The sequence below is a fragment of the Eschrichtius robustus genome, chromosome 9 (assembly GCF_028021215.1).
Source record: "Eschrichtius robustus isolate mEscRob2 chromosome 9, mEscRob2.pri, whole genome shotgun sequence".
NCBI classification, from domain to species: Eukaryota; Metazoa; Chordata; class Mammalia; order Artiodactyla; family Eschrichtiidae; genus Eschrichtius; species Eschrichtius robustus.
The window spans coordinates 68,197,373-68,224,604 of record NC_090832.1 but is presented as its reverse complement, the minus strand read 5'-3'; the positions used below and the strand labels follow the sequence as shown (position 1 = coordinate 68,224,604).

The 27,232-nt window shown below is 42.3% G+C and overlaps 3 protein-coding genes across 8 annotated transcripts in view; 2 read left to right on the top strand and 1 right to left on the bottom strand.

Moving 5' to 3' along the window:
• The window catches only part of CASP8AP2 (caspase 8 associated protein 2), a 42,115-nt gene extending 39,932 nt beyond the window's left edge, over positions 1-2,183 (top strand). For both annotated transcript variants that reach the window (XM_068551452.1, XM_068551451.1), the window contains one exon: positions 1,551-2,183. In XM_068551452.1, coding sequence (XP_068407553.1) covers positions 1,551-1,562 — 12 coding nt within the window. In that variant the 3' untranslated portion in view covers positions 1,563-2,183. The remainder of the gene's footprint in view (positions 1-1,550) is intronic.
• GJA10 (gap junction protein alpha 10) lies at positions 1,713-23,217 on the top strand. 4 transcript variants are annotated; one of them, XR_011074994.1, is made up of 7 exons: positions 1,713-1,788; positions 2,385-2,480; positions 9,037-10,492; positions 16,428-17,801; positions 18,051-18,198; positions 19,343-19,435; positions 23,139-23,217. XR_011074994.1 is itself a non-coding variant. In XM_068551455.1 (4 exons), exons 3-4 carry the CDS (start codon positions 9,053-9,055, stop codon positions 16,464-16,466), a joined length of 1,479 nt encoding a protein of 492 aa, XP_068407556.1. In that variant the 5' UTR covers positions 1,713-1,788; positions 2,385-2,480; positions 9,037-9,052; the 3' UTR covers positions 16,467-18,848. The 4 variants fall into 4 exon arrangements, 1 of the variants encoding a protein (XP_068407556.1); XR_011074993.1 differs by lacking the exon at positions 23,139-23,217 and adding an exon at positions 19,833-20,081; XR_011074992.1 differs by lacking the exons at positions 19,343-19,435; positions 23,139-23,217 and having other exon boundaries at positions 18,051-18,848.
• Positions 23,218-23,243: 26 nt separating this feature from the next.
• Positions 23,244-27,232, bottom strand: part of BACH2 (BTB domain and CNC homolog 2) — a 360,151-nt gene continuing 356,162 nt past the window's right edge. For both annotated transcript variants that reach the window (XM_068551454.1, XM_068551453.1), the window contains exon 7: positions 23,244-27,027. In XM_068551454.1, coding sequence (XP_068407555.1) covers positions 26,545-27,027 — 483 coding nt within the window. In that variant the 3' untranslated portion in view covers positions 23,244-26,544. The remainder of the gene's footprint in view (positions 27,028-27,232) is intronic.

The window sequence follows — 27,232 nt, the reverse complement described above, 5'->3', positions numbered from 1 at the left end:
TGCTTTAAAATACAAAACATACATTTATAAACATGAAGTCCATTGTCATCTGAAGAGGTGACATGATTTACCATGTTACATTATTAATAATGTTCACAGACATGGTTCTTTTTTTAAAATATTTTTTTTTATTTATTTATTTTTATATTTGTTTTTGGCTGTGTTGAGTCTTCGTTTCTGTGCGAGGGCTTTAGTTGCAGCAAGCGGGGGCCACTCTTCATTGCGGTGCGCGGGCCTCTTCACTATCGCGGCCTCTGTTGTTGCGGAGCACAGGCTCCAGACGCGCAGGCTCAGTAGTTGTGGCTCACGGGCCCAGTTGCTCTGCAGCATGTGGGATCTTCCCAGACCAGGGCTCGAACCCATGTCCCCTGCATTAGCAGGCAGATTCTCAACCACTGTGCCACCAGGGAAGCCCCAGACATGTTTCTTTAAGCCATTCTTATATGGGTTTATTAAGGCAATAATGTTTATCAGGTATTTCCTATAAGACCTGAGCCAATTGCTTAAATATTTTGGACTTTTATGTAAGGAAAATTGTAAAGATATTTAACATATCACTAGTTTTCAATTGATTTGTAGTCATAATTATTTGAATCCAGAACGCCCAACTTTAAATAAAACTAACTCTGAAGAAGAACCATATTTGGACATTGATCTCATTGTGAAGGGTTCTGAATACTTTTGAGTTATAAAAATCCGTTTCTAAACCCAGTGTAAATTACTGTCTTTAGATAATCTGTTAATTTCAGTATCCTCTCAAAGCAACTAGTTTGTTAATGAAATCTTCAAAAGATATTTAGTAGTATACTCTGACATTAAAATTCTGTTTATATAATTCAGAATGTAAGATTGAATTATGAGGAATTTGAAGAAAAAGCTTATTCTAAAGAACCTTTAAAAAAATAGTTTGATGCAAAAATGGCCTGGTTTTTTTTCAGATTCACTATGCTGTAAATTTTTCACTGCCTTTAGGAAATTAAACTGAGGTTTTTTTTGTTTTATTTGAATGTTATCTTAAAATATGACTTCCATTCTCTTGTTGAAGATAATGTTCCTTTCATGAACGAACTAACTTGTATCTGGAAATGACACTTATTAGTTTGAAATTTCCGAATTCCATTACAAATCTACAATCTTTTAATGGATTTGGTACTTGAGATTTTATTTGCTTGCATGGTAGCACAAATAGTGGGTTATTTCATTCCTAGCTTGTTTTTTTTTTGAATTTTTGAATTTTATTTTATTTATTTATTTTTTATACAGCAGGTTCTTATTAGTTATCTATTTTATACTATTAGTGTATATATGTCAATCCCAATCCCTAGTTTGTTTCTTAACTGATTTTTTTTCCTTCAGGTACTATAGTCTCATTACATTCTTATCAAAATCAGAGTGTAATGATAAAGTTACCAAACTGAGTCTGTAAAAAGCTAGTTCTTTAACCACCAATATTTATTATCTAAGTAGAACTCATTAAAAAGAACAACACTTTATGAGATGGTCATATCAGAAAAATAGAATCATAACTTTAGCATTTTCTTACATTACAGATAAGTTGCTGAATTCCTTGGAGTCTTAATTGATAATGCAAACTACACAGAAGCTTGGAATTCTTCATGTTTTTAATGGGGAAGGAGAGGGCAGTTTTATGACATTTGATTACCAGATAATAATCTGCATTTGTCATAACTTGCTGACTCTTAATCTCAATCCAGCACGTTCACCTTGTTCCTGACATCAGTCTGATTTGCTTACCTGTTATTGGTCACGATATTTATTTTTAAACAGGTTAGAACTTGTTATTAAGATAAAAAGCAACAACAAAACAGTATTGAAACCTTAGTTTTGATATTTCAAAGAAATGACTTTCTTTTCTAGATTTTTAAAAATAGTTTTGTAGAATTTTAAGCTTAACCATTATTTAGTTTGTTTCATCCATTTTTATTTGCTTTTCTAATTGCCTGTCCTCATTTTGGTAAATTGTAAAATAATTTAAATAGTATATCTGTAAATATGTAAAATTATAATGATGTAAAATACTTTGTGTGTGTGTGTGTATGTTTGGGTGTATACACACACATAAATGGCTGTACCTAGCCAAGGACTTTTTTATTTGTATAAAACTTTTTATATAAAGTTTGCTTTCTTTACCAGTAATGTATAAATAAAACCATGTAAAGTTCTGTTATATTTTGATTAGAATGTTTCTTTTAGCGTGCTTAGATAATAATTGAAACAAAAAAAAGGTAAAACTCCCAGAGAACATGGGGGCTATTTTGAAGTGGTTCTTGGTTAGGGTGTGGCTGACTGAACGCGTGGCTGGCTGAATGTGTTGGAGCAGATTAATTGGAAAAAACCAGTTGCCTTTGCCTGCTTTCTCACAGCAGGTAGTGGTACAGTGAACTGTGCTGCAGGTGTCCTCACAGACAAAATCAGGGCAGCACAAAAACTCCTTTGGGGTGAAGATCTGGGAAAAACAGGTAAGGATTAACTAGCTATGCATTATTTATTCATCCCTCCCCCCCTTCAGACTGGCGGTACTGATGGGTTACAATCTAGGCTTTGGACTCTATGAAGTGACTTGAGGAAATTGCCATTTCTCCCACAGTGTCCAGCATCTGCAGGAGAAGCCCTGATGTGAAGGATTACTTGGTAGATAACAAACTAAAATAATGAACTGTGGTTTTGTAGTGCTGGGGCTGCCTAGAGGGCTGGCCCTCAGCCCTTCCCCAGTGCATTCTATCACTCAGAACCCTTACCACTAGGTGAATGAGTTCACGAGCCAAAGTAAAGTAGCAACTAAGAGATACCACTGGTGTAAAAGAAAATAAACAGGATTACATAAGACCATAACAATCTAAGATAAAGCCAATAAACGTTAAAAGGAAAAAGAGAAGATTTTGTCAGTGTGGTACAAGAATCAGAACTAACCACGTAGAAATATTAAAAATATAATATTTAAAATAAATGTAATAAAAGGGAATGAAAATAGAGTGGATACAGCTGATGCATGAATTAGTTGAAAAGTTGGATTGAGAAACTCTTCTAGAAGGCAGCAAAAAAAGGATAAATAGAAAATAAATGCAGATGTAAGTGGGATGAAGGACAGAAGTAGATGTGCCAACATTTAAGTAACAAATGAGGTCAGAAGAAGAAAAAATTTGAAGATTGAGAGGGCCATAGAGTGCCAAACAAGAAAGAAGAAAGTACCCACATCTAGACACATACTGAAATTAGGAGTATCAAAGATGACAAGAAAAATCTAAAGGCTTTTAGACAGTCAATCCTTGTATAAAGGAACAAGAATCATATTGACCTTACTCTTCAGAAGAGCAATGCTGGTTGTGAGGAAACAGTATTTTTAAGGTATTGGACCTAAAATTTTATATCCATTTAAATTGTTATTCAAATGTGAGGGTTTAATAAAAAACATTAATATTCATCACTCAAAGATCCACACTGTAAACATTTTTGGAGAGAATACTCAACAAAAAACAAGTGCAGGAAATATTTCAAGAACTAGGGGTGAGTGAGCAGATACCTTGGTAAAGTGTGTACAGGCTGACCTCAGCGATACTGCAGGTTTGGTTCCAGACCACTGCAATAAGGCAAATATTGCAATAAAGCAAGTCACGAAGTTTTTGGTTTCCGCTTCTGCCCATAGGAATTTATATCACCAGGTGTGAACAAGGTGGCATGGTGAATACGGGCACCATTGACTAGCCTAAAGGCAGTGGCTAGTGAAGCTCTCACCCTGTGTGCATCTTCCTCTATCCTGAGACATTTATTCTCTCTAGGCTTTCTGTTCCCTTCTGTTTCTCTGCGTGTGTTTTGGGCCTCTTAGTGACTCCATAGATTGAGCATAACTTTCGGTGAGAGTAAAAGTAGGAACTTAAAAAACAAAACTTGTCTGTGGAAGTGGTTCTCAGCCTTTAGTGTGCTGATTTTTGCTCAGCCTTTGGGCCGGTTGGAATGAGGCAGTGGGTGTCTTTCCCACAGCTGTGCAGTGCTAATATTACTTACCTCATCAGTAATTTCCAATTATTACTGTGAGGTTATGGAGAGTTGCCCACTCTGTGCCTCTGTCTTAAAGATATTCACCTACTTGCTAAGCCTTCAAGAGTGAAGTGATAAGATTGATTCACCTGCTGAAGACTTTAAAAAAATCAGTTATATGGTTCCATTTATTGTTTATTTTCTAGTTTACACATTTATTTTCTTGAATAGGTAATACATTCACTGTTCAGTGAACCATATAAAAGTATCCATCTCACCTCTTCTCCAGTCACTGGGTTACCTTTCCTTGAGGCAACTAATATTATGGCTCTGGTAAAATGCATTAAAGGTATTAATTTGCAGCTGACTTTTAGGATTAAATGTCAAGGGCTTTCTTGGACGATGTACCCAATACTACACAGATACACATATTAATACATCGTGTGTTTTCACCTCTAGTTAATTCTGACAGTCAGTTTGTATTTGAGGCTAGTGTGCCAGGGTAATGGAAATTTAACCTCTTTACCTGTCTACCTTTCATTATCATCCATTTTTTTTAAAATTAAATATATGAAAATAGAATAGGCAGATGATACTTAATGAAGTGTCAATAACTTTATGTACTTTCTATATTTCATATGGAAAAGAGCAGATTTAGAAATGTGCCTCGGAGCTGTGTTCTAGGGACACCCTTGCTGTCAACTCCTCTAAGGTGGCAGTTAGATTGTATACTTGAGATGTGACTAATGTGAGATGCTACAAGCCTGGGAGTTAGGAGATCTGGTCTCTGTCTGCATTGGGCAAATCATTTGACCTCTCTGAATTAAAACACTTTACAAAAATTTGATATAGGTTTCTAAGGTTCTCACATTCTCTACTGGAAAAGAAAATTTTCCTGAGCTGCCTGTTTCAGCCTAATAGAATATTGCTAGAACACATAACCTACAGACAGGCACAGCCCCCTCTTGGTGGTCTAAAAATGCTTAATTTCATTTTGAGCTATTTCTCCTTTCAGCCTGGCATGATTTGCAAGAGCACTTTGGGTTTGACTGTCACTCTGTTATTACTTGTTCCCATTTGGTGAGGCCAGACTCAACCCAGGCAGCTGTTGATGAAATTGGACATGACCCATTGATCTGCGACATCAGTTCCCAGAGCAATCAATTGACTGAAAGGAATGCACCTAAACTCAAATCACCATTGTCATCCACAAACGACAAAGGAACATTCTCATTTGTTTCACCTTTCGTTTCCAAATATGATATACTAGGAGGGGCTCCAGCTTCGTGCCAATTAGAAAAAAATATGACAAGAGAATTAAAAAGCACCAAAGGACATCTTGACCTCAGGGGAGGACTAGGTTAGACTCCATTGATCAAAATGACTGAGCTTATTCTGCATTGGTCCCCACAGCCAGTGGGTCAGAGCCTTTACATCTGCAACCAGCAGTATTTCCACTAATTAGCCGCACATGGTCCAACTTGAAGGTTCTTTGAGCCCAGTCAATAATTTTTTATCCTCTCCTAAGGTAAGCTGTAAATATATGGTATCTCTTGTTTATGAGAAATATAGGAAATCCCTGTGGGGATACAAAGATAATATTTGAAATAAAATTCAGGAAAGCACTGACTTTTTACACAGGAGATGCTAAATTAGTATTTGATAATAAAAGAAAATTCAAGAATATTTCTTGGACCTGTAGTTATTTAATAGTAAAAAATAGTTATTTTTAGGAAACAGGAACGCTTGTCAAAAGGATCTTGCTCTTGCATGCTAATATGCATGATTGTATTTCTGTTTCATGTATTTCTGTTTTTCAGTGTTCCTTTTCTTGCTTTTTAAAAATTATAATTTCCTAGTTTTAAAGCAAGAGTGACAAAAAGAAGCATTAAATAGTTTAGGATTTCTAAATAGAGAATAAGTTGATAAAATGAGCTAGCTTTTTCACCTTGGGGTTTTTACAGAAAATAGAAGCTCTAGCTTTTTTTTTTAAGTGCTAAAGGAGTTCTTTTTTTAAATAAAGAATAATGGCCAGACAATTTTAAAGGAATAATTATGGGAAAGGACCTAAACTCTTTAAGAGAGGATAGAGCTTAGTAAATTATTGCTTCTGTTAATGAGGCAGAAGTCCACAATTTTTAAATCTAATTTTTTATTTGCATGTGCTAGATATGACTACATTTTTAATTTTTGAATTTCAAACAATTCACAAGTATATAGAGTAAAAAAAGCCTCCTTAATACCTCTTCCAAATTCTGACAGGTACCTACTACTTTAAAAATTTTATTTAAAATATTGTTTATACATATGTATGTACATACAGCTATAAATTTACATAAATGTATATATTAGATTAAAATCAGTCATGCTTTCTTAGAAGAGTCTTTTTCCTTTTCCTTTTTCTTTTTTGCCTCTCCCTTTAAGCTCCCCCTTCCACCCGCATGTTCTCCTACAGACCTCCAGTAACCTATATGAACTTCCTCATGTGTGCCCTTCTGTATTTTTTCTCCATACTTCTATAGCCACATACACATATATTTCCTATACATATGCATACACATATATGTATATTTATAGGATTTTATTTTACTCAGTGATCTATGGATGAATTAACTTGGGGAGAATTGTTGTCTTTATAAATTTTGAGTTTTCTAATCCCTGAGCATGGTATATCCCACCATTAAATTTATTTATTTAAATAGCGGTATGTGTATTTAGCATTGTCAGCTATTCTCTTCTTCTTCTTTTTTTTTTAGAATTTCACTTATTTATTTATTTATTTATTTTTGGCTGTGTTGGGTCTTCGTTTCTGTGCGAGGGCTTTCTCTAGTTGCGGCAAGCGGGGGCCACTCTTCATCGCGGTGTGCAGGCCTCTCACTATCGCGGCCTCTCTTGTTGCGGAGCACAGGCTCCAGACGCGCAGGCTCAGTAGCTGTGGCTCATGGGCCTAGCCGCTCCGCGGCATGTGGGATCTTCCCAGACCAGGGCTCGAACCCGTGTCCCCTGCATTAGCAGGCAGATTCTCAACCACTGCGCCACCAGGGAAGCCCAGCTATTCTCTTCTTGAAACTCTGTCCTGCTTTGGTTTCAGTGACATTGCCCTTAATGGTTTTCCCCCTCTTTCTCTTTGGCCATTTCCCATTTTCATCTGTAGACTTTTTTTCCCTGTGCTATTTTTCAAGGTTTTGTCATTGGCTTACTTTTTCTTCTTGTCCCTAAGTGGTCTCTACCTATTCAATGATTATTCACAAATGTTTATTTATCTCTAATTTGCAACTTTTGTTGTTGTTGCCTTCTGGACATCTCCACTTTTGCCATTCAGTTTTGTTGGGTAAAATCTGTAAGTTTTTTCCAATTATAATTTCTGGCATTAATGGGCTTAAAAAGCCGCCTTCTACTTCAAGATTATAAAATATGTTTTTACATTTTACTTTAACACTTTTATAGTTTAGTTTTTACATTTAATACTTGTATTCCATCTGGAATTTATTTTTGTGTTTGGAGATAAGTAGGGAAAATATAACAGTTCCATGTTTTTTTCTCTTGTATTTTTGAGTTGATATTCATTTGTTTTTTTTTCACTGTCCATTTTATACGTTACTGGGCATCCTTGGTGACTAAGTACTGTGAGGGCTGGACCAGGTATATCTTCATTGTTGAATTCCCTGGCATCTAGCACAATGCCTATGTGATAGTAACATTTTAGTAAACATTGTTGAATGAATGAATTGTGGAAGGAGAGAATTGTTTCATTATCTGTTGTAACTTAATAACACTTATCCTGTTTTTTTTCTATGTCTTTCATACATGGAAGTCTTCCACATCTTAGAAGCCTTTAAGCTCTCAAATATTTTAACTTCATTGAACCTTGAAAAACATTTGTTTTTTTCAGGGTAAACCGAGTAACCTATTTATATCAGCTATGCCTTGATTCTTTCCCAGCACCCAAGCTTGCTAGAGAAGCAGTTTATATTCACTTTTCTTCTTTTTATTTTTTTGTTAGTTTGTTTTTGTTTGATTTGAATTTTATTTATTTATTTTTTATACAGCAGGTCCTTATTAGTTACCTATTTTATACATATTAGTGTATACATGTCAATCCCAATCTCCCAGTTCATCCCACCACCACCACCACCCACTTTTCTTCTAAGTAAGCAGAGCTTCTGTGAAAACCTGCTGTTCCAGATGTGGCTTTGTAGATGTAATCATATGTCATTGCTGGTACTGTTTCTGAGCCTGCTTAATCTTTACTGCTACCCTGTGCCAGTTCCTGAAGGTTTATTTGGCTGAGTTCTGTTTTCTTTACTTGTACTTTCAGTCTTGCAGTGGGAGCCATCGATTACATAATGAGGATCTATTTTGTTTTTCTGTTGATGATTTTTCCAGTGATAGAGTCAAGGAACTGAGTTTTAAAAAGAAAAGACAATTCAATCCACTATTATTTATTGATACCTTAGTGTGCCAGACCAAAATGAAATAGAAAGTGTCCCTATCTGCAAAAAGAGTACCTTTTCAGGAAAGGTAACATAAGACAACTATCACAAAACTCATTTTAGGCACAGTACCAAGTGAGTGGTATAAACACTAGTATTGTGTGAATTTAGGAATGGGAAAAATCACTCTGACTTGGGATGGCTGGGGAAAACTTCCTGGAGGAGTTGAGACTTATTTAAGATCATGTAGGATGTATGGTAAATATGGCTTCTCTCATATGTTAGAAAAATGAGCAAAATTTTGGAATGGAATGCATTGTACAAATATGATGGCCAATGAGTATACCAGAATGACAGTCAACTTTGTGTAGGAGAGAAGGACAGGAAGGGAATTGGGTCAGATTGGGGAGGGTCGTTAGTGTTTTTCCCAAAACATATTCCTTAGAAATATCCTGTTTCAGCAAGCACAGGCCATAAATATTAGAGCTGGAAAATCCCTTGTAGTTTTGTTGACATGAAGAGAGGACCTGCTGTATTGATGAGCTCGTTGTCTTTATATATGACATCCATGGATGCTATTAACCTCAGTGTTTTCTGTATATTTCAGACATTAGTCCCTTACCATGGGGGATTGGAATTTATTGGGTGGCATCCTAGAGGAAGTTCACTCCCACTCAACCACGGTGGGGAAAATCTGGCTGACCATCCTCTTCATTTTCCGGATGCTGATACTTGGTGTAGCTGCTGAAGATGTCTGGGATGATGAACAGTCAGCATTTGTCTGCAACACCCAGCAGCCAGGTTGCAACACTGTCTGTTACGATGATGCTTTCCCTATCTCTTTGATCAGGTTCTGGGTTTTACAGATCATCTTTGTGTCTTCTCCCTCCCTGGTATATATGGGCCATGCACTTTATAGCCTCAGGGCCTTTGAAAAGGAGAGGCAGAGGAAAAAGTCACAGCTTAGAGCCCAGATGGAGAATCCAGAGCTTGAATTGGAGGAGCAGCAAAAGATAGATAGAGAACTGAGGAAGCTGGAGGAGCAGAAGAAGATCCAAAAAGTCCCTCTGAAAGGATGTCTTCTGCGTACTTATGTCTTACACATCTTGACCAGATCTGTGCTGGAAGTAGGGTTCATGATAGGCCAATATATTCTCTATGGGTTGCAAATGCACCCCCTTTACAAATGTACTCAACCTCCTTGCCCCAATGCAGTGGATTGCTTCGTGTCCAGGCCCACAGAGAAGACCATTTTCATGCTCTTTATGCACAGCATTGCAGCCATCTCTTTGTTCCTCAACGTACTGGAAATATTTCATCTGGGGATCAGGAAAATCATGAGGGCACTTTATGACAAATCCAGCAGTGAGGGCATTGAGGACGAAAGGGGACCTCCATTTCATTTGAAAAGATATTCAGCGGCCCAGCAGTGTATGAATTGCTCTCCCTTCCCTGAAAGAGTCTCTCTACTTCAAGCCAGCAATCAACAGCAAGTCTTCCGAGTCAATGTGCCGAATTCTAAAACCATGTGGCAAATCCCACAGCCCAGGCAACTTGAGGTAGACCCTTGCTGTAGTAAAAAAGACTGGGCCGAGGGGTATCAGCACAGAGGACAGCTCCATGTCCACAGCCCGTGTCCCTGGGATGATGGTGCTAGAATTCAGCACTCGGGACAGCAACCAGACCGGTCTTCCTTTGGCTTGCAGACTACAACGCCCCAGTCCTGGCTCGGTACAACGATGGCTCCTAGACATTGTCCATCACGTTCAACAGGACCCTGGGAGCAGTCCCAGGACCTGCAACCCTCAGGGGAGCCTCTCACAGATCTACACAGTCACTGCAGACACAGCGATGGCAGCATGAGAGAGAGCAGAGTCCAGACAGATGGATCTTGCATGGGCAGTCGCAAGGCCAGCTTTCTGTCCAGATTGCTGTCTGAAAAGGGACAGCTGTACAGTGACTCAGTAAGCTCCAGTTCTCGAAATAGCTCTTGCCTGGGCTTTCCACACTGGGAAAACAGCCCCTCACTTCTGCCTTCAGCCACTGAGCACAGAACATCAATGGTAAGTAAAGACAGACTGCCTGACTGATCATGGAACTTTCACAAGAGGTGTTCCACTTTGGTTACTTCTTAGCCTTCTGTTTTCTCCTTCTTTGTGTATATATGTGTGTGTTGAGAGAGAGGGAAAGGAGGAGAGAGAGGTTAATTTGTGGAGAGTTAAATTCATTCAACACATTCAGTTGAATTTAATTCGTAAAATAAACTTATTGAAAACTTTATATCAATTAGTCTTATAAGTGCTGGGTATATAAATGAATAAAATATCATGTGTACCATCAAAGGGCTCAGAGTCTGGATGGGAAATTAGGTAAACATATAAATGGTCAAGTGTAAGGTGCCATGTTAGAGGGAGTGGTGGGCAAAGGAGGGAGAAGTCAATTCTTTCTGGATGGGTCAGGAAAAGCTTTATAGTTGAAGCTACTTTTGAATGGAGTCTTGAAAGATGTGATGAGTTTCTCCAGGCCTGGGAGGACTGGGGTACACGGAAGGAGGCTGTCCCAGTACAAGGAGAACACAGACAAAGGCTGAGAGGTGTGACATAGCAGGGCTGTCTGGGGAGCCACGTGTGTCTGGAGCACAGAGTAGTAGGAGGGCTTCAGAGAGAGGGAAAGCTGGAGAAGGGGGCATGGAAGCCTTGCAGGGAGGCAGTGGAGAACCCACAGAGGATGTGCAGCAGAGGAGTGACTGGATCGGAGTTGCACTTTAGACAGCTCTTTGTATCAGAGTGTGGAAAATGGATCAGAGGAGGGATCATTTGTAACCTTGAGTTGCCCTTGTCTCACTAAGGAAAGAGGGTGTGCTCCATTGTTTTAATAGCTCTGGCATTTAAAAGTCATATACAAATATTTGTTGATATATTTCACAAAGACGAAGATCAATGTTGTATTGATAATTCTGTTCTCTGAAAAGCCACTGTGGAATAAACATTCCCTGGCCGTTGTAAGACATAATGGATATTTACTGTGGATTCTTCTCAATTCTGGAAAAAAAAAAAAGGGAGAGAATGACACGTGTTTTACCTACTGCTCCTAACAACTTTTTTCTTTTTTCCATTAAAAAGAAAAGTCCCCCAAGTTAATAGGGGAACTTCCCAGCTGAGTTCACTTGGTTGAACTCACACCCTTGCTTTTTCCTTTGCTTCATTCTTTGTGTTAATAATGATTGAATCCTTCTACCCTAGTTTCGTATCTCCCATGAGATATTTTGTTACTGCGCTAACGCCATACCTTGAGGAGGAATCATCATACCTAGATTTTTCCTAAAATGCTTTTTTTCAAACTTATACTCATTTCTTGTCAGTGACCAGCTGTCTTCTCAGGAGATTACGTGTAGGGTTATTGTATGGCTGCTTGGAACCCTATGCCAAACTATAGCAGGGTTCTCAAATCTGGCTTGAGTCAGAGTCATCTGGAGCTTTAAAAAAATCTCCATGCCCAGGACCCATCCACTTCCAATCAAACCAGAATCTCTGGAGATGGGATGGAGGATTGGTATTTTTAAAATTCCCATGGTGATTGTAATGTACAGCCAGGGTTGAGATTCACTATTTTATTTAATTTTTTAATTTTTAAATTTTTTTACTTTTTGGACATGCCCTGCATCTTGCAGAATCATAGTTCCCTGACCAGAGATTGAACCTGGGCCACAGCAGTGAAAGTGCCAAGTCCTAACCACTGGACCACCAGGGAACTCCCGAGATCCACCATTTTAGAGTAACCTCGCCAGTGGCCACTGCTTCTTATCTGCATTTGTGAAACCAGCATGACAATTTTCATCATTTTCTCTCTCCTGTACCTCACTCCATGTGAGAGGAGCCTTTTGTATTAACAGAAAATTGAGGAAGGAAAGGCGGTGTTTAGTTGAAGCAGATTTTCTTAATCTCAGATTATCTTTTGGGAGAGACCAGCCTCGCTGAGGACCTTGGAGAAAAGATGATGAAGGTGACAGGCCCTCTTTCTTTTTTCATCTTCCTCTTTCTTCCCTGTTTATGTTTCTAGGAATTATAAATAATGCCTTTGGCCACAGAGATTTCCTACTTATGGTCACTTTCCCCCAAGCCTCTTAGGGGGTTGACAGGCCACTTCACTCCCCAAATGGTGGAAGTCTTGGGGATTGAGGCCACAGCCGTCAGCTCCAGAGCACTGTAGCTGACACATCATACTTACCGCAAACAGAGGGATCTTTCACTGGAAATTAGTGCAGCAAGCAAAGGATTGCTGGCATCCACTTTCAATATATGGACTGTAAACAGCTTCTTACACTGTATCAGTTCCCAGAGGGCCGAATTTTTAGGGCTCAATCAGATGTATTCTGATTGCAGCAGTTGGTGTTTCAGAGTGAAACGACTTCTGGTAGGTACCACAGTTGCTTTGCCACTTGTTCCCCTTAGAGAGAACTGTCCTGCAAAAGAAATCCACGCTATTGTAGGTCAGAAAAACCACCTGGAAGAGCCGTGATTTATACTCCAAGACATTTCCCTTGCTGTCACCCAAACCCCGCAGTTTTTTCAAGTCTAAGCTTGTTGATTACTAAATAAGTTTCTGTCAAGGTTGGTTCTTTGTGGGAAGACTTAATTGGGCATGGAGAGCAGATTTTTAGTCTGGCCGAGTGAGCATGGGGAAGAATGCTGGTTGAGTTTTAGGAACCCATGCTACCCTCTGTGATGAAGACTTTCCTCATCGTTGAATGTCTTCACCTGTCAGAGATGCTGTGGTGTAGTAATCCTCAATGCCCAATTCTACTTTAAATCACCAGGGAAGCTTTGAAAAATGCCCTAATAAGAATCTCTGCAGATAGAGCCTGGGCACCAATACTATTTTTTAAATTTATTTATTATTTTTGGCTGCGTTGGGTCTTCGTTGCTGCACGCAGGCTTTCTCTCTAGTTGCGGCAAGCGGGGGCTACTCTTCGTTGTGGTGCGAGGGCTTCTCATTGTGGTGGCTTCTCTTGTTGTGGAGCACGGGTTCTAGAGCACGAGGGCTTCAGTAGATGCGGCACGTGGGCTCAGTAGTTGTGGCTCATGGGCTCTAGAGAGCAGGCTCAGTAGTTGTGGCACACGGGCTTAGTTGCTCCACAGCCTGTGGGATCTTCCCGGACCAGGGCTCGAACCCGTGTCCCCTGCACTGGCAGGCGGATTCTTAACCACTGCGCCACCAGGGAAGCCCCTAGTACTATTTTTTAAAACTCCCAGGTGATTCCAATGTGCAACCAGAGCTCAGAGCCACCACTGTAGAGGAAGAAGATTTTGGCATTAGGAAGAAGGTTGCCCTGCGACCTCTTCCAATCTTTTGTGACATTAAAGTGCTAACAAAGAGCGTTCTCCTGTAGCTCCACAGAGCTGAGGACCTTTGCACTTACTGGTCCCTCTGCCTGTGATGCCCCACCCACCCCAGGACCTTGGCATGGCTGATGGTGCCAGCTGTGCCAAGGTCCTGGGGAGCACCCTTGGGCCATGATCATGGAGGGGAGAGCTAGGGACGAGGTTGGAATGGGCAAGGGCTGATCTGTCGGGAGTTATAGGCCATGGAAAGGAATTTGAGGTGGATGGTGCAGGAGTGGTGGTGGTCTAATACGCATATTTTTAAAATCACTGTTTCTGATGAGTCTCTTGTAGAGATGCTATGGTCTGAATGTTTGTCCCCCCCAGATTCATATGTGAAACCTTAATCCCCAGTGTGATGGTATTTGGAAGTGGGGCCTTTTGGAGGTGATTAGGTCATGAGGGTGGAGCCCTTATGAATGGGATTAGTGCCCTTATAAAAGGGGCATCAGAGAGCTCCTTTTCCCATCCACCATGTGAGGACACAGTGAAAAGATGACTGTCTGTGAACCAGGAGCTCTCACCAGACACTGAATTTGCCAGTGCATTTGTCTTGGAATTCCCAGCCTCCAGAAATAGGAGCAATAAATTTCTGTTCTTTATAATCCACCCAGTCTATGGTATTTTGTTATAACAGCCCGAATAGACCAAGACAATGGGTAAGAGTGCAGTCAGGGAGACCAGCTAGGAGGCTTGCACAGTGTCCAGGTGAGAGGGGAGTGTGGCTCAGACCAGGGGTACCACTATTAATCGTTTGAAAGAAGAGTCTTTTTCTTATTTCTTGTTTTTCAAATTAAAGTCGTACATGCTCATTGAAAGACATTCAAGCAGTGTAGAAGAACATAAGAGTAAAATGTGAACCTGACCATGTGAGGGTTCATCTCTCACTCTCACCTGGACTCAATTCCCACTTCCCTCACCAAAGACAGTCACTGTGAACAGAATGGGGTGTGTTCCCCTACCTTCCTCACTGCATTCACAATCTGTCTTTGAGGACAAATATATGTCCACACATATTTTTTATTTTTTTCAAAAATATAAATGTGATCCTGCTGTAGAGATGTCTCTGCAATTTGCTTTTGCTTAATTAATGATATGTCTCAGGGACTCTCCACATCAGCACCCATGGAGATGCCTCGGTTTTATATGCCTCATGCTTTTCCATGAAATGGATGAACCATAAGATACTTGATGGCCATTTAGCCTTTCTAAGCTTTTTCTACCACAGACAATGTTGCAGTGAATGTTTCATACATATATCTTTGATAGGTACCTAGAAGTGGAATTATTGGTTTTAATGGGCATGCACATTTTACATTTTGATAGATGCTGCCAATTTTTGCTCAGGAAGGGCTATACCAATTGATCCTCTTTACCAGTGCATTAGCACTCTTTCCCCACACTCTTGCCAATATCAGACGTTATCTCCCCCCACCTCCAGTTTGACAAACTAGAAATGTTTCATAACATTTCCAAACATTTCTAAAATGTTTGTCTTAATTTACATTTCCATGATTACTAGTAAGGTTGTTCATATGTTTATTAGCCATCTGTATTTCTACCATGAATTATCCTTGTCTGTTTTTCTGTTATTTGTTTTTCTTCTGATTTCTAGGAGCTCTTTTATGATACTGTATTAACTCCTTGTCTATATACGTATTGAAAGATACTCTCCCAGTCTGCTTATTTCTTATCCCTGTGTATGGTGTCTTTAAAATTTTAATATTATATTAAATCTAAAATCTCTGTGACTTCTAGGTTCTTTGCCTCATTTGGGAAGGTTTTTTTGACTCAACATTATTAACAGGGGTTATTAGATGGGTGTTTGAAGAGTTGATTGTTACAATTTATTGAACTTTTTGGCAGAGGAGCTTTACATAATATATCAATTACCAAAGAGTCTAAAGAAGAGGAGGAAAGACTCCCACTTTACTGAGTCCCTGATTGTGGTCTAGACACTGCCATGGGCTTCTTCACTGTGACTCTGTGATTATTCCCATTTAAGGATAAGGAAATAGATGACTTGTCCAAAGTCATGCAATTAGGATGTGGTAAAGCACAGTCTTTGGGACATAGCAGGGACATGAATTAATATTTACTGAGTGAGTGAATGGGCTGGAATTTTATCCCAAGCTTGTCTGCCTCAACCCAAGTCCTTCTCCCACATCCCATTGCTGCTTCCTGCTCTCCCTGCACAAGGCAACCTAAGTGTAGCATATTTTTAAGATAGATTATTACAAAATGGAACATCCACATTTGGATCAGTTTTCCCATTCTACATTGCTGCAAAGTCAAAAATTCTGGTTAATTGTGGAGGGGACAAAGATGGAGCTTAGGAAAAGGTTGGCCTTTTAGTATTAGACCTGGATTTTGGACAAAACAACCACAACTGGATGAGGAGGAGGAGATGGCAGGTGGGATTCAGATCTTCTGCCGCAGCGCTGTTGGGGAACAGAACCTCTTACACGCACGTTCATCTCTGGGGCAATGTGGTGGGATTGTCTTCTGTAGGAAGTTTTTGTTTGGATTTGGGATATTTGTGACACACGAAGAGTCTCAGGTGGGTAGGCAGGACTGGCTTTTACAAGCCTTTTGAGTCTATTTTGCTTTGTTTCAGAACATGCTTCTAGAACTTTCATCCATTATGAAAAAATAATGCATCCTGGGACCAGAAGAAACAGACTCAGGAGCAGCTGGCATCTGCGAGATAGAAGTTGTATGTTTGTCAGCTCAAACTGCAGGAGGAACTCTGAGAACCATCCCCTCCAGAACCATGAATCAGGCAATGGCTCTGTATCGGGGGCTCCCAGCTGGGCTCCCTGACCGCTGGGGTCAGCCTCTCACTGCTCCGCTTGGCCATGCTGCCTGAGGCCGGTCCAGTGCTCTCCATACACCAGGGAGGCACTCTACCCCATCAGAGAAAATCTAGGGGCAAGAGCCGCCATCCGCGGGGAGGAGGAGTGAGATGTGCTACCATCCCTGCCAGTAGCGGGCTCTGCAGCAGCAGCAGTTTGGACCCTTGAACATGGTTCCAGAGCAGGCTGGGAGCTCTGCCTGCAGCTTGGGCTCAACATGCTTCCTGTCTGTACACCAGAAGTTGGAGGGAAGCTTTTTGTGTTCTTCCTCTCGTCAGCTCATTTCTTGGGGATGAAGCAGCTGGATGTTCGTCCCTAGATGCCATTACATAAAATATTGATTATGGCACTGGCAAACACTCGCATCACATGACTTTATCCTTCTGCTGGGATCATCGTCAGTAGTGATGCCATGACTGTGGGCCAGCAGGTGCTGCGGAATCTCATTCCCAACTTCCAGGGGAGTGACTGAAGCCGGCACCACTTCCTCACCCTCCCCACCCTCCCAGTGGTCCCGAGCCATCCAGGAGAGGTGCATCAAAAAAGCACTGAACACTTCTTACAGAGCACAGAGGCATGGATGGCTGTGTGATGTCCACTAACTATCCAGTCGGTGAGGCTGGTTGGCTGGTCATTACTGTCTGAGTTCTGAGAATCATAAAGGTGGACTTAATTCCCATGGAAGGAGCCACTTAGCCCTGTCCTCTGTCCCGTGGCCAGACTCTCCTATCCCTGGCCACACACCTTGTAACAAAGGCTTCAAGTTATTGGGAGAATCAATTTGTTCCAAAGACACAAAGGTCTGCATCATCTATATCCTGCTGAGATAAAATCCATACTCCTTAGCCTGGCACATAAAGCCTTCATGGGCTGACTCCTGCCTCATGTTCATTCCCTACCTCCTGTGCCCTAACCCGGCTGCGCTATGAGTAAAGCAGATCGTCTTCCCATTGTGGGTGACCAGCAGCCAATCTGTTGAGGGCCTGCATAGAATAAAAAAGTGGAAGAAGAGTGAATTTGCTTTCTCTATTTGAGCTGGAACATCAGTCTTCTCCCTTGGACTGAGACTTATATCATTGGCTCTATAGTTCTCAGAACTATGCCACCGGCTTTCCTGGGCCTGCAGCTTGCAAAAGGTAAATTGTGGAATTTCTTAGCCTCCATAATTGTGTGGGCCAATACGAACAAATCAACCAATCAATCAACCTGTATCTATATCTATATCTGTCTCTCTATAAAATCGCCTATTGGTTCCGTCTCTCTGGAGAACCCTAATACCCTGGGTAACTGCCCAGGATTTTTCAGAACGGAGCCCAGTGCTGGCTGGGGCTGGTCTGTGCTTCTAGCCCGAATGGCTCCTGAGTCTTCTCTGTTCCAATTTGCAGAGGAGGAAGTGAGGGGTGGAGATGTGAAGAGGTGTGTGATCTTTTCCACAATGAATTGGTAGAAGAGCCTGTGAAGACCAGGTGGATGAAAACGATGCCGGTGCCAAGCCCAGATGGGTGCCATTTTAAGGGGCATACCATATTCCAGGTACTTAGGCCGCATTATCTATACCACGTGCAACTGTGTAAAGTCGTTGTTTGTCCTCATTTTATAGATCAGAGAAGGCTCAGAGAGATCAAGTGACTTGCCCCACAGCTAAATTCCAACTGAAGTGCCTGTTTTGCAGCTGGAACTCAGACCCAGATCTAGTTGCTCTGAGGCCCATGCTCCTCCCAGGAAGCCCTGCCCTCTCTCTTGTCTGTGACCATCAGCAGCCCCTGCACAATGATTTGTTTGTACATCTGTCTACCCGACTAGCCTGTGAAAGCTTTCAGGATAAAGCTGTGCATTTTAAATCTTGGATGCCCAGTATGTAGCCCAGTGTTGGTTGAGTGCATGCATGTTTATGTATAGATGCCAAAGACCAGACGTTACCCATCACTTGCAACCCTCCAGTCTAATCCTTATTCCCTGGTGTCCTGTCCTGCCTTGTCCGCAGGTTTATTATGAGAGATTCTTTCAAGAGCCTATATGGCAGCGTTCCCCACCTCCCCCATACCTTTTCTTGTAATTTAAATTTCCTTTACTCTCAAAAGCCTCTATAGGGTCATCAACTGTACAGCACAAATAGAGGTTAAAAAAAGAAGTTAAAAGGATGCAGTGTAAAATGTAATGCTTCTAGTAAATGTTGCTGTGTCTCTGAAGGTTTCTGTCCATTGCTTTAGGATGAGGGTCACTGCCTCGGGTACATTTGTCTTCAAGGAGAGGGAGTGAAAACTAGCCACGGAGAACCAGTCATGCCTCTTTCTGGTTGACAAAGCAGCCAGTAGCAAGTAGATGTTGGGATCTGTAGGAGCCAGGGGTGGGTGTAGGGACAGAAGGGATCATGCTCTTGAGTCAAATGAAAGGAAATTTCATAAGGTGATGTGGGATGCGCGGCTTTCTCCATATCTCTGGACCTGGATTCTCTGATACCAGGAAGTATCGTATTCATTTATACCAGGAAGGCAGAGGTGCTCAGTGGGGAGAATTGGAAGCCCATCCCACTCTGGGCACCATCAGAAGCTGGCGTTAGACGTGGAGTATGGTATTGCCAATGCATCCTAACTGAGGAGGTGAGGGTGATGAGTTGGAGAAGGGTGGAAAGTTCTAGAACTATTTCAAAGAAGAGCTCAATTTTTTTTCCAAACAGCATACAGCAGACCTGCTGGCAGGGAGTAGGCAGACTGAGATTCCTCACTGCTCTGGAAGTAGATACATGTCACACCTAAGGTGCACATTCAAGGTAGGAAAGAGAATGGCTGCCTCCCATTTGGGGCTGGGTGGTGTTCGAATGCTTCCCTTCTGCAGGATATAAGGGCCTTATTCTGTATCAAACCACAGTTGTCATTCCTGCCACAAGCACTAATGTTGGGGTCGAAGGTGCATATGATCATCAGTTCTAAGTGACCAGGTTTTCCTACAGAAAACTTTGGGACCATGACACCGTTTTCCTAGAATGGATTGAATAACTTCATGTCTTCAGGCAAAGGACTCTATTTTACCTCTGACACCTAAGATGTTTCACAACAGTGCATGTTTGCTAATCCCGTTATATGGTCCCTGAAGCCCTCGCCTCAGTGGGGAGCCCGTGGAGGGAGTGGAGTTCAGCAACTGGTAATTTCAGTTTTCCCACCTGGTAGGTGGGGTAAGGCCATGCACTTCTGGAAGCTCAGATGCCGGCAGCACTGCATTCTCCTGCCATCACGTGAATCCATCCTCACTGCCAGCTCGGCCAGACCACTTATGAGTCCCGCGCACTCAAGTTGTCTGGCCTGCCCACCATTCAATATCTTGTTTTCCCTTTACATCAAAATCCAAGACTCAAATGATCAAATATTCTTTTCTGGCTTAGATGTATGTACACCCTAATCACAATTCTAAAATCCTTGCCTGCAATTCACTGTATCTTGGCATTGGTTTTTCCTCTTCCCCATTTACTTTCATTACCTTTTTATTTTCAATTAAACCTATTATTTTCAGATAATTGTAGATTCACATGCCCTTAAGAAACAATATTCTTCACCTAGCTTCCCCCAATGGTGATGTTTTGCATAGCTATAACACAATATCAAAACCAGGAAACTGGGCTTAATGCCTTTTGTTTACTCTCATAGGCACTGGGGATTTTTGTGGGGTTTTTTTGGCCGTGCCGTGTGGCATGCAGGGTCTTAGTTCCCCAACCAGGGATCAAACCCATGCCCCTTGCACTGGGAGCATGGAGTCTTAACCACTGGACCACCAGGGAAGTCCCGGCACTAGGGATTTTTTAAATTGGGAGTTGAGGAATCGCATTAGTGTTATCACATTTTTAAGATTTCTAATCAGATTAATCAGGTAGCAGATAAGGGTCAAAACAAGAGGAAGAGACGTGGCTTCTCTGGTAGGAAAGAGTTCCTAAGGCCTCCAGCTCTGTAATCTCTAACATAGGGATCAGAGAAAATCAGTTTACAATGTGTAATGATATGTCTTTATTTCATCAACAGAAATGGTGTCTAGACAAAATTCAGTTAACACTAGCAATTCAACTGAGTTTTTTTTTTTGCACAATAGTATATTTACAATGAGTAAATGAAGTTTCAATTCATTAGTTCATAGCAATGCTTTTTTTTTTCCCCAAAAAGGTAAAAATTCTTAGTTACAGAGAATAAGCATCAACAGCCATTTCATTTTTTACAGTTAAAAACCACAAGAAAAACCACAGTCACTTAGAAAATAAAGACAAGCCTAAGAACTAGTACAATAAAATGATGCATTGAATTAAGTTACATTAATCGCATAGAATCTGTGTAAAAAGTATGTAGAAAAACACCTGATGTAACCTGTTACAGTCGTTGACCAGTTATGAGAGGTACAGAGGGTTATACAGGTAGATATGTGTGAAAACTGTCCGTACTGTTTGACCTGGGGAGGAAGAGGAGAGGGGCTGCAGCCCCTTGCATACACTGAGAAGACCCTGTTTTGAATATGGCCTCTGGAGTTTGTAAGGCATAGATTAGAGGTGCACTTGCATCAGACTGGTTCTGGAACAAATTCTCACGGGCCCTTCGGGCCTCACAAGCAAAGGTGGTGCTTGCCTTGAATGGCTCACCGTGTCTAACCAGCGCCCGAAGCTCCTGCACGCCTGTGGAAGCTTCCCGATCACTCACTAGAGGTGGCAGGTCTTTTACCTCGGCGCATGAACGGGCATCCCAGCATTTACACGTGCGAAATGCATTGTTAGGACTCATGTGGCGGTCACCCCTCTGTCTCCAGACATGTTTTGGTAGAAGACTTAGCATCAAACTGTAGGAAAAACCCTTTTTGTCCGAGTCCCTTCACTCTTGCCTGTCCCCACGGGAACGTTTGGCACCGCAGGGGAGTCTACCTGAAATGAAGGCTCTGGGTGCACTTCTGTGTCTAAGGAGGCCGCTGTGTTATCTGAGGTCAGTCCACTGGAATGGAAAGGAAAGTCAGAGCTGTTTGTCCATTGCTTGAGAGTGCAATGCACACACCACGTCACAACAGGCAATCAAAGCTACGAAAGTGGGCCTCTGCAACCAAGTGGGTTTTCTTTACAAAATGGCAGCATCCTTTTCATATTACAATGAAAATGCACTGATATCCATGTGATATAAATATTATCTCCCAGGGTGGAGTGTAGGAAAATACTATACACTTTTCTTTGCAAGAAATGTTTTTGCACCGTCGGTTGAATAATTTATCCTCCATCTGCCACAATAGGTCTTTTCTATGTACAAAGACTACTTGCACGCAGTTTTGTGTACAAATATATTCTATTCTACGGCATCCGTCTTTGATGCCTGGGTCAGGAGATGGCTCGGGCTGTATTCGGCACACACGGCTTGAACACAATGCCCCCATGCACACAGACTGCCCGCACGAATGCCAACTCCACACAGGCGTTGATCTGAGGACTGACTCGCCAGGAACTGAACCTACAGCAAAATCCTCAATTTGGGGACGAAAGACCAACTCATGGTCCAGTGAGCAGCTTTATTCTTTTTTTTTTTTAATCTTTTGGCCGCGCTGTGTGGCATGTGGGATCTTAGTTCCCTGACCAGAGATTGAACCCGTACCCCCTGCATTGACAGTGCAGAGTCTTAACCACTGGACCGCCAGGGAAGTCCCAGCTTTATTCTTTAAAAAAAAAAAAAAAAGTATGTTTCTTTGACTATTTATAGTGATTTGAGGACAAAACTTGATTCTGGCTGCCTTCTTGATCGGCAACTCCTCCAACCATTGTTAAGCACTAGTGGCACAGTTTGAAGTCATGTATTAAGCGGCTCCTAGTTGAAATGGGGTATAATGTATAGAACTAGGTAGCTAATAGGGTTTCGAAAGAGCTTTGCAGGCTTTTACACATTTTGGGAGGATTATGCTCAACATAGCATGTGGATCAGCTTGAAGGGGCAGGATTCAGTGGTTTCTTAAAAGGCGTATCATTTTCACACCTTTGTTTGTTTGTTTCTTCTTCTTTAATGGCAATCATAAAGCATTAAAAGAGAAAGTGTAGGTTTAGACCTCTTGATGGTAATACTGGACTTCACAGTGTGCCCACCTGGCTTTTTTAGCAGTCCCCTCATACAAGTCCTGTTGCTGGTCCCTGCCTTCCTTTTCAAGGAGAAGTGGCAGTTGACATACTAATCACCAGCCTTTTTTTTTTTTTTTTTTTTTTAACTTCCTTGGGAAAGCAACACAAGGATTAAATCCAAAATCATAGTGCATCTTAAAAGCAGCATACCTTTAGAAAGACAGTTAATAAATTACTTGTACACTAGACAAAATAACATTTCCTAGTGCAGCATCACCTCTGACGCCGGAGTCATTGTTAGGGAACCCAGAAGAGAAGGAGCAGGTGGGCTACTGACTTCGCCAGCTCTTTTTTTGTTCGCTTTTGCAACGGTTTTGTTCCAGAATCAGTATGTCATGAAGTTCTTTTATTCAAGGCACCCCCGGATAACGAAGAGAAACAGACACATACGGCAAAGCATGCACCTGCCCAAGCCTGACCAACCTGAACGAAGTGAGGTTGTCCAGAGAGACACAAGTAGAACAAAGGCAGATCCGAGGGGAGGACCAGTTTCAGGCGGATGTTAACTAGCCACAGGGCCACCTCCACTGTCCCCGTTCCAACAGCCCACGCCTGACCCAGCCACCTGGAGACACAACTCGCCTGTCGCAGGGACCCTCCTGAACATTCCGTAGCTGGAGAGTCCTTTATATCTGTAAGGATGGACCCTTCAAGATACCACTAAATGTCACCATGCCGTGCAGATGCTATTCCTTGCCGTTAACGTGCTTTTCTCTTTCAGAAAAGACACGAGTTGCACTAAGGGATCCCAGGGAAAGGAGACAGGCTGGTTTTTAAAATTCCACTTGAGGGAACTTGGACTCTGGTCCCCAGCTAGTCCTCCCTTTGAATCAACCCGGAAATAATCTTGACAAGCACACGGTTCAGAGCTGTAAGAGACACAGACACGTCACGTCAACAATTGCACAAAGCCAGTCGCTTGTTCCTGGTGGATAGTGAACCAAATCCCAACAACTTGTTCACATCTCTAAGAAATCGAAAGACAGTTTCTCCAGCAGTGTTTTTAACCAGTTCCCACGGCCAGGGTGGCAGGGGTGTGACTGGGGCAGAGGAAGAAACGCGAGGCAGGGGCTGGTGGGAGGAGGCTGTGGGCTGAGTTAGCAGGGAGGAGAATAGAGGACACCCCTCTCACTCCCCAGCGGGAGGCCTGCCGCGCAGGACAACAGAACGGGGACGGCACGAATGGGCTCAAGACTGCCAGATGCACATGTGTTGGTACCAGGGTCAGTCACGCCAACGAGCTGGTTTGGACCTTGTTACGATATGAGCAGAAAACATTCCTTTTTCCAAAGAAGAGGAGGTCACTTAAAAAAGGCAACAAGAGAGTTAAAAAACCAAAATAATACTGTTGGCCGACTCTTCCACCAGAACACACGCCTGTGATGGATCACGTGATTCACACCGAGTTTAAATTCGAGCTGTCACCAGTTTTTCCCAAAGGCAAACCTCACGGTGAAGCACAGAACTCTTCTACTAGGCCAAGAAATCCCAACAGCCACAAGAAAAACGGTACCTCCAACTCAGAGCTGGATCACAATCTGTCTCAGACAAGCACGCACCATACATACACACAGGAGAAAAAACAAAAACCCAGAGGCAGGTTTTAAAAGTGGAACTATTTTCAAAGAAAAGCCTTTTTTTTTTTAAATCCTACCGCATGAACCAACAAATTTCTGGCATTCATACATATTTAAACATTTAGCACTAATATTTGTACAGAAAAAAGTTAATAATACTAAAACATATGTTACTATGATTTCACTTTTCGCCTACGTCATATACTAATTTCCCCTTTTACATGCAGCTTTAATATCGTCCAAACAATGGCACAAAGAAAGAAACAAAATCAACCACCTAGTCCCCACTGCCCACCACCCCATCCCCACATCAGACTGTTCAGGACTTTTCCTGCAGCCGGCCCAGAGGAGGGAGGGAGCTGATCTCTCCCCTGCGCTGGCTGTGGCGTCCGGCACACCTTCCTGTAAACGTGACCAGGGGCCAACATGCCCCCTGAGCCAAGGGAAGCTGCTCTCTGTGGGTTGCAAGCCAACTAGTTTTGCAGCAAGAGAAGGAAATGATCATCAGGTGAGGGTAAGGTGTGTGCCTGGTGAGTGGGGCGGAGGGGGGGCGGGGTAGGGAGGGCTCCTGGCCATGTCGTGTCCAAAGCCTCAGAATGAAATCTGCCTTCGGACTAGAGAAGGGTGGAAAAACCTCAGAATTCAACTCAAAGCATTTGGAGAAAGAAGAGAGAAAGAAATGCTTTTGCCTGCGTCAGGGACAGACCTCAGGCTAACATCTGTCCTGCTCTCTCCTACTCTGGGCCAGCTGCGTTAACCCCAGGACAGCCACCTAAGGGCGGCACCCCCAGGGCTGTGATTCAGACCCCCTCAGGTGAGTCCCCGGGGGAGGCAGGTCCTGGGCTGGGAAGCTGGGTGGCTCAGCAGCCAAGTCCTTCAATGGAGAAGTTCCTACTATCCTATGCTTCCGAGAGCAAGCAGAGGCCTGGGGAAGTGTTGAAATGAATGGGACTTACTCCCGGGCTGAGAAAACAGTTCTAACTTGCTATTTAGGAGCCAATGCCTGCTGAGTTCTGGTACAAAATCACGATTCCTGCTGTTTCGATGCGCTTTTGAGTGAGACGTCCAAACTCTTTCCCCACTTAGGAATTTGAACATCCAGCATCAACTCTGAACTCTCTGCATTTAAACTTTGCTTAGGAAAAGGTGGGGAGGAGGTGAAATATAAAAATATTCAAGCAGATTATTGTCTACATCCTAGGATGAATTCATTATTTGGCAAGATTGTTTTTCCTACATAATTATCACCTGAGTGCTTTTTAAATTAGCTAACCATTTTACTTTTTTAACTAAAAGCAAAGAATATACAGTTTACTTGAGTTATACTGAAGTGACAACTTCATTTAAGAAAATAGGTTTGACCCAAAACTCAGTGCAAGTGGCAAAGTTGACCTTGACTGTACAGTATCTGCAAGAAAAAACCAAACCCACGATACTCAACTGGCACCATCTGACGGTGCCCAAACCAAACCAAACCAACAAAAAAAGGTCTGAAATAAAACCTCAAAGAAAGCTTCCCACATTGAATTCTGTCCATAAATAAGCACAACTTGAAAGTGAACAGTGAAGCAAGAAAAACGACCATCTTAACAGTTACAAACTAGTTCTAGCGTCAAGAGACAAAAGAAGAGGAATGTTGGAACCTGTTTATAAACGAGAAACGAAGTTTCCAGTTTTAGGATGAGAAAATCGAGGCATGCAGGACTTTTGCATATGGAGAGAGATATATATTTTATATATATATTATATATAATATGTACAGTCTAGCTATAAAACTTTGATGTGTATAGAAGCTGTCTTCAATGAAAAAAATCGAACATTCAGAAGAAATTCCTGAGATAGGGTTTGTGACATGGGCCACTGAGAAAAAAAATCCGTGGTTGGGTCCTAGAGGTGTTATAGTCTATCCCTGTTAAGACTGAAATGAACCCACAGACAGACAGCATTGTCACTGTCGTCTTTCCTTGCCTGAGCAAGGGGTAGCACCATCGTGAAGGTAACTAACTATATATCGCTCCTGCTTGAAGGGAGGAGAGAATACTTGGAAACAGTATTGCTGCTAAGACTGCTGTAGTGTGCACCAAATTCCTTCTTGGTTCTTCCAGACGACAGACAAACGACACCGCAGGCTGACCCATGGACACCTGGGTGGGAGAGGGCTGAGAACTAGGAGGCAGGCCGTTACTAGGTGTAATCTTTCCTGGGCTGTTCATCGGTTGTACACTTATCAGTCATTTCCTGGCAGAAGTCCACGGTCACCGTTTGGCTCCTGGGTTCCAGAGGAGGTCCTCTGTCTGAGAAGGTTCCTGGGTCAGTGCCTTCCAGCCTCCGAGCAGAAGTACAGTTCTCTGAGGCGCTGCTGGGCGCCCAGGGGGGCCCGGGGGCCGCTGTGCCCTGCTCCGAGCAGCACGGCACGCTTTCCTCCACCGCACACTGGGGGGCGGCAAGGTTCTGCTCCGCGCCCAAGGGCACGGGGTTCATACCGGAGGCTGTGGGGAGACCCATGGGTCTGAGGACAGGGCAGTACCGATGCAGGGCCTGGATCTGCTCGGGGCTCTGGATATCTCGGCAGACTTCCTGGGAAAGGCAGGAGAAGTTGTCCAGCAGTTCCCCCATGCACGCTTTCAGCTGATTCCTCTCCGACAACAGCTTCTCTTTCTCACACACCTGAACAACAGGAGAAAAAGAAAAGGCCTGATCCAGCCTGAATGGGAGGACCCAGCATCCTGTTTTCTGGGGCTTTTCTTTTTAAAAAATTTTAACAGGTTTGCTGAGGTTGAAGTTACATGCCATAAAATTCATTAATTTCAACTATGAAACAATCAGTGATTTGTAGTAAATTTATAAAGTTGTGTAACCATCCCATGATACA